This window comes from Rosa chinensis, chromosome 7 (assembly GCF_002994745.2).
Source record: "Rosa chinensis cultivar Old Blush chromosome 7, RchiOBHm-V2, whole genome shotgun sequence".
NCBI classification, from domain to species: Eukaryota; Viridiplantae; Streptophyta; class Magnoliopsida; order Rosales; family Rosaceae; genus Rosa; species Rosa chinensis.
The window spans coordinates 22,302,141-22,319,863 of NC_037094.1; the positions used below are offsets into that span (position 1 = coordinate 22,302,141).

General features: G+C 41.7%; 1 protein-coding gene and 2 long non-coding RNA genes across 3 annotated transcripts; all 3 read left to right on the forward strand.

The window, feature by feature from the left end:
- Nucleotides 1–4,264: 4,264 nt before the first annotated feature.
- On the forward strand, nt 4,265–5,643 carry LOC112175784. The gene is made up of 3 exons (XR_002926633.2): nt 4,265–4,628; nt 4,799–4,931; nt 5,583–5,643. It is a non-coding gene; the product is annotated as an uncharacterized LOC112175784 (long non-coding RNA).
- A 619-nt stretch (nt 5,644–6,262) lies between these two features.
- LOC112175782 lies at nt 6,263–12,382 on the forward strand. Its single transcript, XM_024313525.2, has 5 exons — nt 6,263–6,309; nt 6,813–8,030; nt 8,226–11,367; nt 11,538–11,670; nt 12,322–12,382. Exons 2-3 carry the CDS (start codon nt 6,818–6,820, stop codon nt 9,335–9,337), a joined length of 2,325 nt encoding a protein of 774 aa, XP_024169293.1. The 5' UTR covers nt 6,263–6,309; nt 6,813–6,817; the 3' UTR covers nt 9,338–11,367; nt 11,538–11,670; nt 12,322–12,382.
- Nucleotides 12,383–15,748: 3,366 nt separating this feature from the next.
- On the forward strand, nt 15,749–17,485 carry LOC121050863. The gene is made up of 3 exons (XR_005804248.1): nt 15,749–15,798; nt 16,384–17,201; nt 17,309–17,485. It is a non-coding gene; the product is annotated as an uncharacterized LOC121050863 (long non-coding RNA).
- The last annotated feature ends 238 nt before the right edge of the window (nt 17,486–17,723 follow it).

Here is a 17,723-nt window from a genome sequence, read left to right on the forward strand (position 1 = left end):
GTATTGTAAATGATAATGACTATTCATGCAATAGGTATTGCTTAATGTACGCGATTGACATACTTGTAATGTGCGATTGATTAGTATAACTATTATGTATTGCCTTTTGTATACATGATGTAACCCTATATAAACCTCATGGTGAGATGAATACAATACAATTATCCAATTCTCTACAACACATTATCAGCACGATACACTAACCCAAGCCCTAGCCAGAAAAAAAAAACCCTAACACCTGAAATTTCTTTCACCAAAAACTGCCGCAAGCTCCTAGCCCTTGCTAGCCATACCGTGCGCTGATCCTACAGCCCTTGAGCACCCATGTGCCAACTACTGCCCTGCAGCATCGTCACACGCCTGCTGCCCTTACAGCACAACAGCACGCTCATTCATGTGCAGATCAGCCTGTTTACACCCCCCGAAACGTCTTGATCCGGACCTCAGATCAAAATCCTTCCTTCATCAAAGTTTTCGTCTCTGCCTGTTCTATCTGACCTCCAAATATCAGCCCTATTGGAGTCGTTTCAAGATATGTACACCATTCGAAGTGGGAGCTGTTCAGAAGAGAATCTGCTCTGAATTTGAACAAGTTTTAAAGATTAAAGTTCCTGCTTTCTTGTCTTTTAAATTCCTTTATTTTCTGTAGGATTTTCAATATACTAACATGGGTTCGATTATTTAATAAAGCGGAATTGTGGGGATTCACGCTTAACGAACTAAGAGAGTTCGTATGAACTAAGAGTGTTCATAATGCTCGGACTAAGAGCGTCCGTAAGCATCAAATTGTGACCATATTAAAACATTATTGTTTGGTCTAATCCAAAAGAGATTCTTGGAAATTGTTTTCTTGGTAGCATAGCTTGGAAATTTTATTATTTTAGTTTTCGTGGAAGATTAACTCCGAAACTAATATATCTTCTCTTATTATTTTCAGGATGTCGAATGAACCTAGACTCGACTTTCCCATGCTTGACTCAACAGGCTCGGATTACCACAGTTGGGTAACCAATGTTGAGAACCACCTCACTTCAAAGGAAATATTACCCATAATCCAGGCACCTAACCCGGATCGTGTGTTCTTGCGAACACTTATAAATTAAGCATGCTCAAGTAGTTATCTTGATGCGACGCCATATGGACAAGGCACTCAGATTGGAGTATATGTCGATCAAGGATGCAAGAGAGCTATGGGTAGTGCTAGAAGAGCGCTTTGGCAATGTCCAAGATTCCCTCCTCCCTGACTTGAAGGTTCAATGGAACAATCTGCGCTTTGCTGATTTCAAGTCTGTTGCTAAATATAATTCAGAAGCTCTTCGCCTACAGTCCATGTTGAGGTTTTGTAGACAATCTGTCACAGAGCAAGAGCTAATTGAGAAAACTCTCTCCACCTTCCCCGTTTCAGCCATTGTGGTATCAAAGCAATACCGCACTGAAGTCAATGCTGGACGGATCATGAGATTTCATCAGCTTATCAATCTCATATATGTAGCTGAGAAACATGATAACATGCTCGTGAGGAATTATAATTCAAGACCCATTGGAACTAAAAGCGTTCATGAGGCGTATTATAATGCACCCAAAAGAGGACGCAAGGAGCGGAACCCTAAGAATAAGGGATATGAGGGACGTATGAGTCCATATAACCGCCCTAACAAGGAAGGAAACCGCAGGTTTGGTGCGGATATACGTGGTGGCAATGCCACACATGGGAGAGGTGGTCGTGGTATCCCTGGTCGTGGTGGTGGCGCCATGGCTCGTGGTGGAGGCGCCATGGCTCGTGGTGGTGGCACCAACCCTCCTAGGGAACGCCCACAACGTGCACCTCAATTAAAGGGAGGCAACCACAATGACATGTGTCATCGATGTGGATCAAGTGAGCATTGGTTCAAGCAATGCAAGGCAAGAGAGCAACTAGCTTCAAGATACAGGGCATACAAGGACCTGAGGGAGCAAGAAGTGTACCTTGCAGAAGAAGAAGAAAATGGTGGAGACGTCCATCTCACCATAGAGGACTTCAAAGCTGACGATGAAGTGCACAAGGATGCCGCAGACTTTGATTAGATTAGTCCTTTTATTTTCCAAGAATTTTTGTAATGGCAATATGCCTTAGTCAATAAATGACAATTGTATTAAACTCTATCTTATGTGATGCACCCAATGAAATATGATGTCTAGGAAAATCATTGAGATTAATGGTACTTAAGAGAGTCTCGCTCCACCAACATCTCTCTCTACTTTCCTGGTTATATTTGATTGGAGTTACCAAACTGATAGAGTGACTACAATGTGTCTTAGTTTGATTTTATTTTGGATTAGACTTTTTGGGACCTTTGATGTAATCATTGTCTATCTTTATTAATAAAGTATCGTATTATTATTCGATGTCATGGACATATTTTAATTCCGAATTTTATTATTTTTAAGTATGTTTCCTGGAGAGTTGGAATGCTTTGTTGATAGTGGCACCACACATACTATATTGCAACATAGGCAACTATTTCTATGGATGACGCCTAGTCGATCTTCTGTGACTACAATGGCTGGACCATCACAATTGATTCATGGTCGAGGACCAGCTCAATTTATGTTGCCAAATGGCACAAGTATTAATGTCACCGAAACTCTATATGCTCCTATGGCTAGAAGGACCCTATTGAGTTTTAAAGATATAAGAGCCAATGGTTTTCATGTGGAAACACATTGTGAGAATGGACAAAAGTTCCTTTGCATCACCTCTAATGATTACGAACATAAAAGAGTATTAGAGAAACTTATGTGTCGATCTAGTGGGTTGTATGCAACCACTATTCGAATGATTGAATCCAACCATGTCATGAGAGATGACTTATGGGATTCTGACACATATAGGATTTGGCATGACCGTTTGGGACACACAGGTCGTGATATGATAATCAGTATATTAAAGACTTCACACGGACATCCATTTTTCAAAACGAAAAGAAGTCAGAACCAAAATTCGATCCAAGGTAGGGCTGGGGCCGCCTACCCCCTCCTGCCCAAAAGTGGTATTGACGCCACCAATACCTCCTTGGTTCATTTTTCTACTTCTAAAGTCAATTTTGACTTCGTGTCTCAACCAGATATTGCCCTGGTTGCTTCTAAAGCCCATCTTTCGTTTTGCAAAGCCTGCTTTTTAGCAAAATTAGGATCGAGACCATCCTATGCAAAGGACACTAAAGAAAATATTCCATTCTTACAAAGAATCCAAGGTGATATTTGTGGACCTATTCAACCAACTTGCAGACCATTTAGATATTTTATGGTGTTGGTTGATGCATCGACACGATGGTCACATGTCATGCTATTGTCCACAAAAAATGCTGCATTTGCTAAACTCCTAGCACAAATCATTAAATTAAGGGCTCACCACCCTGATCATCCCATTAAGTCAATTCGTCTTGACAATGCTTGAGAGTTTACATCAAAAACATTTGATGACTATTGCATGTCCATTGGGATTGAGGTTGAACACCTTGTTCCTCATGTTCACACCCAAAATGGTCTCGTAGAAGCTGCCATTAAAAGGCTTCAAATGGTCGCTAGAGCATTGGTTATGCGCACCAATCTCCCTGTTTCTGCTTGGGGCTATGAAATATTGCATGCAGCTGTGCTCATTTGTCTGAGGTCTACTGCCACTCAACCATTTTCTGCGTCCCAGATGGTTACTGGATATGAGCCTGATGCCTCACACTTACGCATATTTGGGTGTACAGTTTATGTGCCCATTGCGCCGCCACAGCGCACCAAAATGGGTCCTCAAAGATGATTAGACATTTATGTTGGATATGACTCTCCAACCATTATCCGCTACTTAGAACACTTGACAGGCGATCTATTTACCGCTAGATTTGTGGATTGTCACTTTGATGAGACAGTCTTCCGGTCGTTAGGAGGAGATAGGAGCAATAATGTTCAACAGAAATTGCCGTGGTCTGTCCCTACTTTGTCTCATCTTGATCACCGAACCGCACAGTCAGAAATTGAAGTGCAGAGAATTCTCGATCTTCAGAACGTAGCAGACTCTATGTCTGATGTGTCTTCTGATATCGCTAAAGTGACAAGATCACATAATTCTGCTGCAAACGTGTCTACAAGGATTGATGTCCCTAAAAATCATAGACATGGGGCCACCCCTAGGGGTATTGGGCATGGTGTAATGCCCCGTACCTATTAATTACTTTTTACCGTGGTTGACCGAGGAGTGACTTTTTCTTTAGTCCGGTAAATTAGGAAATTTATTTGAGATTGTCGTAGAATACGCAAAATCGAGTTCGTGGACACGTAGTTTGTTTAAATTGGATTTATATCGGAAAAGTTATGACCAAAAATAGAAATTTCTATTTTTGGCATGACTTTTGTTTGTGAGTTTCTTTTAGTAGAAAGCAAGAAATAAAACAGATGGAAGAGAGAGAAAGGGAAAGAATCAGAAAAAAATTAAAAGGAAAGAGAGAGAGCACGGGTAGAACCCGAGTCACCCCCTCCCATTTTCTTTTTCTTCTTCCGTCGCTGCTCTTCCCTTCTCCGGCGAATTCGTCGCCGTCCGGCCACCCCAAGACGCATCGTTGGGCACGGCGTGATCCTCTCTTCCTTCTCCTTCTAGCTATGTAAGTTTTTCACCATGGGTATCATTAGTTTTTGAGTTTTGAAGAGAATTTGCAGAAAAGGGGAAAACCGGAGTTTAGCTCCCATCTCGGTTTTCCGGCGATTTCCGGTCGAATTTCTTTGGGTTTTGGTTGTTGGTGAGTTGCTAAATGAGTTCCTAACCTTGTTGCAGCTTGTTTTGGGCTGTGGAGGAAGAATTGAAGGTGTTTGGGGACGTGAACAGTAGCGTGAACAGTTCCATCCGAGTTCTTGAGTTTGGGTTTGGAATTTCCAGCTTTTTCTGCTTGTTTTGGATGTGATTGCAGGTATAGAATTGTTGGGGGTGTTGTGGAGATAATTTTGAGCTAAATAGGTTGACTGGAATTGGATTCCACCTTTGATGTTTTGTGTTAAACTTGAGGATTGTTTGGTTTGAGTTTTTTTTTGGAATTTTGGTGTAGTTATTGTTATTTTGGATAGTATGGATTATAAATTTTATGGGTGAATCTCTTGATAATTTACTATCAATGTTATTGTGAAATTGTTCTATTTTGTGGAGGAGTTTGGAATGGAGATTGTGTTTTGGAAAAGAAAATTTAGAGAGGAGTTAAATTTTAGAGATGGAATTGTGAGTGGAAATGGGGAAAATTAAGATTGAATGTGGAAATGTTTGGAAAGGATTTTTATGGTAATTGGTGGTATTTTTGTGATGAAGGAAGTGAGATTAAATTGATTTAGTTATCGAACGGTCCTTGTGAAGGTTTAGATTAAGTGAAGTCATTGAATGGTTAAGGAATCGATTGAGTGGTTATGAGTTAGAGGGCATTGAGATTGTAAGGAATTATAGAATTTAATTCCGAATAGAAGTGTGGAATTTTATAATAATTTGTGATTAATAGACGCTTATTCCGAGGGGAATGGGTTGTTTTGAGAGTATTTCATTGTATGGTCAATTATATCCTATTCTATTGTGACAGGACGTACTGAGCCCTCGAGCGAGGAGGACACAGACAGGCAGCAGGGTTAGCTGCGGGATTTACTTGTGAGTGGACCTTTATTTTTATTTAAATAATTCATGCAGCATGGTATTAAATTTTGAAATGTGATTTTATGGAAAGAAAAGGATTAAAAAGGAAACAGTTGACAAGGAGGCCAGTTCGGCGCATGCGTATCTTACCTAGTTGGCAGTCCCTTCTAGGTAATAGTCTGGTCGGCAGTCCCGTCCAGACTACAGCTCGGTTGGCAGTCCCATCCGATGCGTCATCTGGTTGGCAGTCCCTTCCAGATGACTTGATGTAGTTAGTCGGCAGTCCCGTCTACTACCTGTGGCTAGTTGGCAGTCCCAACTAATCACCGCCTCCTACTCCGGTTGGCAGTCCCTTCCGATGCGTCATCAGGTGGCAGTCCCTCCCCGATGGCATGAGATGCCTAGGAAGCAGTCCTTCCTAGTCATCAAATGAGTTTCATGGAAAAGGATTTGAGTTGGAACTTCATAGGATTTGGCTGCATGATGGTTTTGTTAAAAAGAGAAATGGGGAAGCATACCATAAATTGTTTTGACTCTCAATTCAGTTTTGTCCACTCACTCTAATGGATTTTATATGTTTTCCCCTGGGCCCTTCGTTTTCAAATGCCCAGATTTCAGATTTGCAGAGATTGCGTCCAGGCTCAAGAACTTGAGAATCAGCGCTTCCGTTTTTGTCCGTAGGTTATTACTTAACCTACCTTGTATGATATCGGCTTAGTTTAGTGTTGCTCTGATAAACCTTTTCTTTGAAGTTTGATGGATGTAATATATGTGCATGGATTGTTAATTTGATATAGTAGGTTGAGTAGAAGTTGTAGTTAAAATTATGTCCAGGTTTGTGAAATTTTGGGTAGCCCATTTTTAGGGGAGATTCTGTGGCCGAATTTTTCGGTAGGATTTCGCTTAAAGTGGGCCCCGCAGGCTCGTATCCAGGTAATAGGGGTGATTCCTGGGTCGGGTCCTGTCAGTTGGTATCAGAGCACTAGGTTATTAGATTCTGTGGCCGATATCTTCTTATAGTTGTCTTACATGCTTGATAGTATTCAGTACCTCCCGAGTGATGGCCCGACTGCAGCGGTTCCCCATCATATACTCTTCGGTGCTGACGTACCAATCAAGTATGTAAGATAGTTGTTGTTGGTATAAATATCTTGGTGTAACTCAGTTATGGGAATTTCAGGTGGAATGAGACCCGGACGCAGATCTCGTGCTGGCAGGAACCATTCACCCGCTAGTGAGGGTGATGATGAGCATGTTCCTCGTGGGTTGTTACGGACCGTGGAGCGGTTGTTTGAGCGTTTTGCAGCGGCACTCCCCAATCCTAGGACTGACTATACTGTGGAGCGTGCCAGACGCCATGGGGCGTATACTTTCTCTAGTGCTCCTACGGAGTCCGTAGCAGGAGACTGGATTACCCGCATGGAGAGAGTATTTGAGTCCTTGGGCTGTCCAGCTGCTAGGAGGGTTCCTTTGGCTATTGACCTCCTAGACGGGGATGCATGGCTTTGGTGGCAGGGTACCAGGAATATGGGTTATGACCCAACTACCATGACTTGGGAAGAGTTCAAAACGGAGTTCTCAAATCGGTACTATAATCAGGCATCCCAGCACCGTCTCCGATTTGAGTTCATGCAGTTGAAGCAGACTGAGGAGATGACTGTGTTACAGTATGAGGAGCGTTTCATTGCTTTGTCTCGGTTTGCCCCTGAGTTGGTGGCGACAGAAAAGTTGAAGGTTGATCAGTTTATCAATGGCCTTCTACCTGTATATCGGGATTGGTTGGCGCCTCATGATTATCCGACTTTTAAGTTAGCTGTGGAGGCTGCTATGAGGTGTGAGGCTAGATATCTGGACGGTTCCCGACCTTTGGAGATTGGCGGTCCCAGTCAGGGGCCATCTAAGAGAATTGCCTCTAGTTCGGGTTCTGCATCGTCATCAGGCAGTAGACCGAGCAGTTCAGATTCTAGCTCTCGTCAGCGTTTCAGGGGACGCTTCAGGAGGCCTGGGCAGACCGGTAGGAGACAGTCCAGGGGTGGCACTGCTAGTTCCAGTGGAGGCTTTGGTAGACAGGCGATTCCGAGAGACTATCCCCAGTGTGCTACTTGTGGTAGACACCATGCAGGCCCGTGTCAGGCAGGCGTGGGGACTTGTTACCAGTGTGGCCAGTGGGGTCACTACAGGAGGGAATGCCCTCAGTTGACCCAGGGAGTCTTCACTACTACTAGTCAGAGTATGGGTCAGACCTCTGTGGGTGCTACTAGTTCAGGCTCTCATGGCAGTTTATCAGGCAGGAGCAGCACTCAGTCGGGTCGTGGACAGAGAGGGCGTCCAGTGACCCAGGCCCGTCTTCATGCTATGACCCAGCAGGAGGGTCGCACTGCACCGAACGTCATTATGGGTATGTTAGTTGTTTTTGGTCAACCAGCTTTCATTTTAATTGATCCTGGAGCCTCTCACTCCTTTATGTCTAAGAGGTTTTCTTTCTTTGCTAATGTGCCCCCATCTCTCCTACTCGGAGAGTGGCATGTTGTTCTACCATCGGGGGAAAGACATAGAATTGAGTGGGTACATCGTTTTTGTGGTGTGTTTGTAGAAGGAGTTTGTTTAGAGGCGGACTTGATTCCATTTGAGTTAGTGGAGTTTGATGTAATCCTCGGGATGGATTTCCTACGGATGCATCATGCCTTGGTGGATTGCTTTTGTAGTACTGTATTATTTCGGAGTCCGGGTAAGCCAGTTGTCACCTTTTATGGTGAACGGGAGGTTCTCCCATCTTGCATAATCTCAGCTTTAACTGCTAAGAAGATGTTGAGTAAGGGTTGCCAAGCTTATTTGGCACATGTGGTGAATTCAAATGCCGAAGTTATGGATCTTAGCCAAATTCCTGTTGTTGGTGACTATCCAGATGTATTTCCAGAAGAATTGCCTGGATTGCCCCCGGTGCGAGAGATAGACTTTACCATTGATTTACTTCCAGGTACAACACCCATCTCTCAAGCACCTTATAGAATGGCACCGGCGGAATTGAAAGAGTTGTATGTACAGTTGCAGGAGTTAACGGATAAGGGATTTATACGACCTAGTGTATCTCCCTGGGGTGCACCTGTGTTGTTTGTGAAGAAGAAAGACGGTACTTTGAGGCTTTGTATTGATTACCGGAAACTAAACAGGGTGACTATAAGGAATAAATATCCCTTGCCCCGCATTGATGATTTGTTTGACCAGTTGAAGGGTGTCAGATTTGTTTGGTCTGAAAATTGTGAGCGGAGCTTCCAAGAACTTAAGAGTCGGCTGACTAGTGCTCCAATTCTATCCTTGCCTGATGATAGTGGGGAGTATGTAATTTACAGCGATGCCTCTAGACAAGGCTTGGGTTGTGTTTTAATGCAGCATGGTAATGTGATTGCTTATGCTTCTAGACAGTTGAAGCCACATGAGTTGAATTATCCCACACATGACTTAGAATTGGCAGCTATTGTACTTGCTCTTAAGCTATGGAGGCATTATCTGTATGGAGCCAGATGTCAGATTTTCACTGACCATAAGAGCCTCAAGTATGTGTTTACACAACCGAATCTAAATTTAAGACAACGAAGATGGATGGAATTGATTGAAGATTATGATTGTACCATTGAGTATCACCCCGGTAAAGCGAATGTGGTGGCGGATGCACTTAGTAGGAATCCATCCGTGACCTTGTCATAATTAAGGGCCACTCGAGTACCCCTATTGTCAGAGTTGAGGTCTACGGGGGTTGAGTTATCGGTTGATGAGGTTGGTACTCTGGTGGCTAGTTTTCATGTCAGACCAGCATTTATTGATAAAATACGGGAAGCCCAGCCTCTTGATCCAAGAATTGAAGGGATTAAAGAAGGTGTTCGTGGTGGTTGGCAACTTGAGTTTTCTATTCGAAGAGATGGGACATTGATGTTTGGGAAGAGACTTTGTGTTCCTAACGTTGAAGCACTTAAACGAGAAATACTTGATGAAGCTCATAACTCCGCGTATGCCCTGCATCCTGGTGGTACAAAAATGTATCGGACTCTCAAGGAGTACTATTGGTGGCCAAACATGAAAAGAGAAATTGCAGCTTTTGTGAGCAAATGCCTTGTGTGCCAGCAAGTGAAAGCGGAAAGGCAAAAACCGTCGGGGTTGTTGCAACCTTTGCCAATCCCAGAATGGAAATGGGAACATCTCACCATGGATTTTATTTACAAGTTACCTCGTACGCAGGATGGTAATGATGGTATTTGGGTGATTGTAGATCGACTCACCAAATCAGCTCATTTTCTGGCGGTTAAGGAAACCTTTAGTTTGGATAAACTGGCAAAGTTGTATGTGGACGAAATTGTAAAGCTTCATGGTGTCCCTGAGTCCATTGTTTCTGATCGTGATGCTCGATTCACATCAAAGTTTTGGAGGAAAGTTCACAAATTTATGGGAACAAAATTACAATTTAGCACTGCTTTCCATCCTCAAACTGATGGACAATCTGAGCGGACTATACAAACTTTGGAAGACATGTTGAGGGCTTGTTCTCTACAATTTAAAGGAAGTTGGGATAAGCACTTGGCTTTGATGGAGTTTGCATATAACAACAGTTACCATTCGAGTATTGGTATGGCTCCCTACGAAGCTTTGTATGGGAAACAGTGTAGGACCCCTTGTGTTGGGATGAAGTGGGAGAAAGACAACTTATTGGTCCAGAGATCGTTGAAATCACAACAAATAAAGTCAAAGTGATCAGAGAGAAACTCAAGACGGCTCAAAGCAGACAGAAGAGCTACGCAGATAAACACAGGAAGCATCTTGAATTTCAAGTTGGTGATTGGGTATTTCTGAAGTTATCTCCTTGGAAGGGTGTGGTAAGGTTTGGTAAACGAGGAAAACTAAGTCCAAGGTATATTGGTCCCTATGAGATTGTGGAACGAATTGGTCTGGTTGCTTACCGCTTGGCTTTACCTCCACAACTATCTCAAGTACATGATGTATTCCACGTCTCCATGCTTCGCAAGTACATCACTGATCCTTCACATGTGTTACCAGCTCAACCCATTACACTTACAGAAGATCTAACATATGAAGAAGAACCAGTACAGATCCTTGATCGTCGTGAGCAAGTACTCCGAAGTAAGATTATACCTTTGGTTAAGGTATTATGGAGGAACCACCTGTTTGAAGAAGCTACTTGGGAACCAGAGGATCAAATGAGGCAACAGTATCCACATCTTTTTTCTTGACAGGTATAATTTCGAGGACGAAATTTTATAAGGAGGGGAGATTGTAATGCCCCGTACCTATTAATTACTTTTTACCGTGGTTGACCGAGGAGTGACTTTTTCTTTAGTCCGGTAAATTAGGAAATTTATTTGAGATTGTCGTAGAATACGCAAAATCGAGTTCGTGGACACGTAGTTTGTTTAAATTGGATTTATATCGGAAAAGTTATGACCAAAAATAGAAATTTCTATTTTTGGCATGACTTTTGTTTGTGAGTTTCTTTTAGTAGAAAGCAAGAAATAAAACAGATGGAAGAGAGAGAAAGGGAAAGAATCAGAAAAAAATTAAAAGGAAAGAGAGAGAGCACGGGTAGAACCCGAGTCACCCCCTCCCATTTTCTTTTTTCTTCTTCCGTCGCTGCTCTTCCCTTCTCCGGCGAATTCGTCGCCGTCCGGCCACCCCAAGACGCATCGTTGGGCACGGCGTGATCCTCTCTTCCTTCTCCTTCTAGCTATGTAAGTTTTTCACCATGGGTATCATTAGTTTTTGAGTTTTGAAGAGAATTTGCAGAAAAGGGGAAAACCGGAGTTTAGCTCCCATCTCGGTTTTCCGGCGATTTCCGGTCGAATTTCTTTGGGTTTTGGTTGTTGGTGAGTTGCTAAATGAGTTCCTAACCTTGTTGCAGCTTGTTTTGGGCTGTGGAGGAAGAATTGAAGGTGTTTGGGGACGTGAACAGTAGCGTGAACAGTTCCATCCGAGTTCTTGAGTTTGGGTTTGGAATTTCCAGCTTTTTCTGCTTGTTTTGGATGTGATTGCAGGTATAGAATTGTTGGGGGTGTTGTGGAGATAATTTTGAGCTAAATAGGTTGACTGGAATTGGATTCCACCTTTGATGTTTTGTGTTAAACTTGAGGATTGTTTGGTTTGAGTTTTTTTTTGGAATTTTGGTGTAGTTATTGTTATTTTGGATAGTATGGATTATAAATTTTATGGGTGAATCTCTTGATAATTTACTATCAATGTTATTGTGAAATTGTTCTATTTTGTGGAGGAGTTTGGAATGGAGATTGTGTTTTGGAAAAGAAAATTTAGAGAGGAGTTAAATTTTAGAGATGGAATTGTGAGTGGAAATGGGGAAAATTAAGATTGAATGTGGAAATGTTTGGAAAGGATTTTTATGGTAATTGGTGGTATTTTTGTGATGAAGGAAGTGAGATTAAATTGATTTAGTTATCGAACGGTCCTTGTGAAGGTTTAGATTAAGTGAAGTCATTGAATGGTTAAGGAATCGATTGAGTGGTTATGAGTTAGAGGGCATTGAGATTGTAAGGAATTATAGAATTTAATTCCGAATAGAAGTGTGGAATTTTATAATAATTTGTGATTAATAGACGCTTATTCCGAGGGGAATGGGTTGTTTTGAGAGTATTTCATTGTATGGTCAATTATATCCTATTCTATTGTGACAGGACGTACTGAGCCCTCGAGCGAGGAGGACACAGACAGGCAGCAGGGTTAGCTGCGGGATTTACTTGTGAGTGGACCTTTATTTTTATTTAAATAATTCATGCAGCATGGTATTAAATTTTGAAATGTGATTTTATGGAAAGAAAAGGATTAAAAAGGAAACAGTTGACAAGGAGGCCAGTTCGGCGCATGCGTATCTTACCTAGTTGGCAGTCCCTTCTAGGTAATAGTCTGGTCGGCAGTCCCGTCCAGACTACAGCTCGGTTGGCAGTCCCATCCGATGCGTCATCTGGTTGGCAGTCCCTTCCAGATGACTTGATGTAGTTAGTCGGCAGTCCCGTCTACTACCTGTGGCTAGTTGGCAGTCCCAACTAATCACCGCCTCCTACTCCGGTTGGCAGTCCCTTCCGATGCGTCATCAGGTGGCAGTCCCTCCCCGATGGCATGAGATGCCTAGGAAGCAGTCCTTCCTAGTCATCAAATGAGTTTCATGGAAAAGGATTTGAGTTGGAACTTCATAGGATTTGGCTGCATGATGGTTTTGTTAAAAAGAGAAATGGGGAAGCATACCATAAATTGTTTTGACTCTCAATTCAGTTTTGTCCACTCACTCTAATGGATTTTATATGTTTTCCCCTGGGCCCTTCGTTTTCAAATGCCCAGATTTCAGATTTGCAGAGATTGCGTCCAGGCTCAAGAACTTGGGAATCAGCGCTTCCGTTTTTGTCCGTAGGTTATTACTTAACCTACCTTGTATGATATCGGCTTAGTTTAGTGTTGCTCTGATAAACCTTTTCTTTGAAGTTTGATGGATGTAATATATGTGCATGGATTGTTAATTTGATATAGTAGGTTGAGTAGAAGTTGTAGTTAAAATTATGTCCAGGTTTGTGAAATTTTGGGTAGCCCATTTTTAGGGGAGGTTCTGCCGAATTTTTCGGTAGGATTTCGCTTAAAGTGGGCCCCGCAGGCTCGTATCCAGGTAATAGGGGTGATTCCTGGGTCGGGTCCTGTCACATGGTGCCGCCACCACTAATAATGATGGCAATGTGGCTCAGGCAGGGCTCCCAGCAAGGAAACGCGGGAGGCCCAAAGGTTCGATGGATTCTCGCCCGAGAAAGAAAGCAAGTTTGGCACAGAAAGATCCATTAATCATCTACATAAATAACCCGTCTCATAAAGATATTCCGGATTATGGTTATGTCCAAGAGACATCATTGGGGGCGCTCCAATGTTAGAACCAATTCCAGGGAATAGGGAGATCTCCATGAATTACACTAGTGTACATGAGACGTTGAATCGAGATTCTATTATCCTTGATGATGTGTTTGCATATTGTATTGCTCAAGGAACTATAGAACACGATGATATCGAACCTTGCTCCGTTGAAGAATGTCAACGAAAAGCAGACTGGCCTAAATGGAAAGATGCTATCCAGGTTGAATTGGATTCACTAACAAAGAGACAGGTATTTGGGCTTATAACGCTGACACCCCCAAGTATAAAGCATGTTGGCCATAAATGGGTTTTTGTTAGAAAGCGTAATGAGAAAAATGAGGTTGTTAGATACAAAGCTCGCTTTGTGGCACAAGGTTTCTCACAACGTCCTGGAATCGACTGTGAGGAGACATATTCTCCCGTAATGGACGTTATAATGTTCCGCTACCTTGTCAGTTTGGTAGTTTCTGAAAAACTTGAAATGCTGCTTATGGATGTGGTTACAACATATATCTCTATGGGGATCTAGATTCAGAGATATATATGAAGGTTCCAGATGAACTTCAATTACCCAAGTCAAGTGGCTCTAAACCACGGTGCGCGTTTTCAATAAGATTGAGACGTTCACTATATGGATTGAAACAATCCGGACGGATGTGATATAACCGTCTAAGTGACTACTTGATTGGGAAGGGATATGTCAACAATGAAATATGCCCATGTGTGTTTATAAAGAGGACAAGTTCCGGATTTGCAATTGTAGCAGTTTATGTCGATGACATGAACCTAATTGGAACTCTAGATGAGTTAAAGGAAACTGCTAAGTACTTGAAATCCGAATTTGAGATGAAAGATCTTGGGAAAACACGGTTTTGCCTCAGACTAGAACTCGAGCACCGTAGTGATGGGATTATGATCCATCAGTCAGCATATAGTCAAAAATTATTAAGGCGCTTTAATGAAGATAAAGCAAAGCCTGTGAGTACTCCCATGACTGGTCGTAGTTTTGAGCCTGAAAAAGATCCGTTTAGTCCAAGGGATGAGGACGAAGACTTGTTTGAGGCTGAAGTGCCCTATCTAAGTGCAATAGGAGCATTATTGTACTTAGCTCAATGCACAAGACCGGACATCTCATTCGCAGTGAACTTGTTAGCTCGACACAGTTCTGCGCCAACACGCCACCATTGGATTGGCATAAAGACAATCTTTCGATACTTGAGAGGTACGATTGATATAGGCTTGTTCTATCCCTACAGAGAGAAAAGAAATAACGGAAGTGTGGGATCAGACTCCACAAGGCAAAACGCCACCTTCCGTGCTCCTCCTCCCTTCTATCAAAATGACAACGATGTCTTGATGGGTTTTGCTGATGTAGGGTATCTCTCTAACCCTCACAAAGGTCTCTCCCAAACGGGTTATGTCTTTACCATGGGAAGCACTGCGATATCTTAGAGGTCTACAAAGCAGACCCTTGTTGCTACTTCCTCAAATCATGGAGAGATTATCGCTCTACATGAAGCCATACGAGAATGCATATGGCTAAGGTTTGTAGTTAGACACATTCGATGAACTTGTGGTTTGAAGTCTACCATAGATGAACCTACATGCATTTATGAAGATAATGTAGTTTGTATTGAGCAAATGAAGTTAGGTTTCATCAAGGGCGACAACACCAAGCATATATCGCCTAAGTTCTTTTACAAACAGCAACAACAAACACTTCTAAATATTGAAGTGAATCAAATTCATGCAGAGGATAATGTAGCGGACTTTTTTACCAAGTCGTGACCTAAATCCACCTTCGAGAAACATGTGAAGAGCATCGGATTAAGAAAGTTATCCGAACTCCCATAATTGTAGAAATCAGGGGGAGACATTGACATCAGGGGGAGGAATGATGTCTACATATTCAATCTCGAAGAGTGAAGGACGTGTTGTGCTCTTTTTTCCCTTTGACCAGGGTTATTTTTGTCCCACAGGGTTTTTGTTACTTGGCAAGGTTTTTAGTGAGGCAACGATCAAAGCGTCATCACAGAGTTTGAGTGGCATAAGGGGGAGTGTGGAAGGATGTCGACTACTCCACATTCACGCGCGTTGTGCTCTTTTTCTCCTTCGACCAAGGTTGTTTTTTCCCACAGGGTTTTTATTACTTGGCAAGGTTTTTGACGAGGCAACTTAGAAGTGCATAGCAGAGGCAACACTATTGACATGGAATATCCAAGGGGGAGTGTTGTAAATGATAATGACTATTCATGCAATAGGTATTGCTTAATGTATGCAATTGACAGACTCGTAATGTATGTGATTGACAGACTTGTAATGTATGCGATTGACAGACTCGTACTGTGCGATTGATTAGTATAGCTATTATGTATTGCCTTTTGTATGCATGATGTAACCCTATATAAACCTCATGGTGAGATGAATACAATACAATTATCCAATTCTCTACAACAATTAGATGATTATCAATTTCTTATGATATTGATGCATATGAAATGAAAAATTGCCATGTAAAGTTTTAAGGTTTACTCATAAGCATATTGATTTTCATTATTCATAAGAATTTAAGAATCACCCAAAGGTAGATTAACCATTCATATGATTAATGAATAGAATGGAGTTTTTGATATATATCCTGTTAGATTAGTTTTGGAGATCCAAAGATTACTAGGTTGTCTGATTGGGAATATACTCATTGCTCAAATGACGATAAATGCATCATTTTAGTTAAATATATGCATGATTACTACCCAAAGGAGTATTATGTTGATATACTTACTGTTTATACGTGTTTAGTGACTCAAAGAATTAATGTTGTGAGCCCTTGTATTATTGTGTTGCAGCTCATGTTTCGCTTCATTCGCATGCTTCGTCTATTCCAGTGCTCAATGGACTGAATTTCTCAGAATGGTGTGAATAAATTCAGTTTCACTTAGGTGTTCTGGATCTGGATTCGGCACTCCAAACAGAGAAACGTGCTGCTCTAACTAATTAAAACACTGATGATGAAGAAAAGGCTTTCCATAAGGCTTGGGAAAAGTCGAATAGACTGAGCATTATGCTGATGCGAATGACTATAGCAAACAACATAAAGACTTCACTTCCAAAAGCTGAAATTGCTAAGGAATTCTTGAAGAACATTGAGGATTGTTTCAAGAGTGCTGACAAGTCTCTTGCAGGGACATTAATGGCTGAACTTACCACCAAGAAATTTGATGGTAGGAGAAGCATGCATGAGCATGTTCTTGAAATGACTAATCTGGTAGCAAAGTTGAAAGTCTTGGGAATGAATGTGGATGAGTTCTTTCTTGTTCAATTTATTTTGAACTCCTTGCCTCCTCAGTATGAAGCATTTCAGATTAACTATAACACTATTAAGGATAAGTGGAATGTTAATGAATTGTCCAGTATGCTTGTTCAAGAGGAAGGAAGGCTTAAGCAACAAGAAAAAATTCCATTTATCTTGTAGGTCAGGGAGCTAAAAGAAAATTTGGAAGAAAACCTGGAAAGGGTGCTAAGAAATGACCACCAAAGAACAATGGACCTGCTGATGCTGCTCAGGCTCCTAATAAGGGACTGAAGGACAAATGTCATTTCTGTAGAAAGGATGGACATTATCAGTATGATTGCCCAAAACGTAAGGCATGGTTCGAAAAGAAAGGTAAGCCTCTGGCTTATGTATTGTTCGAATCAAATTTAGTTGAAGTTCCTTATAATACTTGGTGGGCTGACGCAGGTGCTACTGTTCATGTTTCTAATTCGATGCAGGGATTCCTTACAATCCAAAGCCTAAATCCAAATGAAAATTTTATCTATATGGGAATCGGGTGAGAACACCAGTTGAAGCCATTGGAACTTTTCGTTTGATTTTAGATACCGGCCATTATTTAGATTTGTTTCAAAATCTTTATGTTCCACTTGTTCTCGGAATTTAAAGTTCTGTTTCCAAACTTTATCTTGATGGTTTTACTTTCAATATTGATAATAAAAGTTTGAGTTTGTTTAAGAATAAATCTTTTGTTGGTTATGGTATTTTAATTGATGGGTTGTATAAAATTAAGCTTGATGGTCTTTTTGCTGAAACACTTTTAACCCTGCATCCTAAGGTTGGAACTAAACGTAGCTTGATAGATGAATCTTCCTCTTTCTTGTGGCAAAAAAGGCTGGGTCATATATCCAGAGA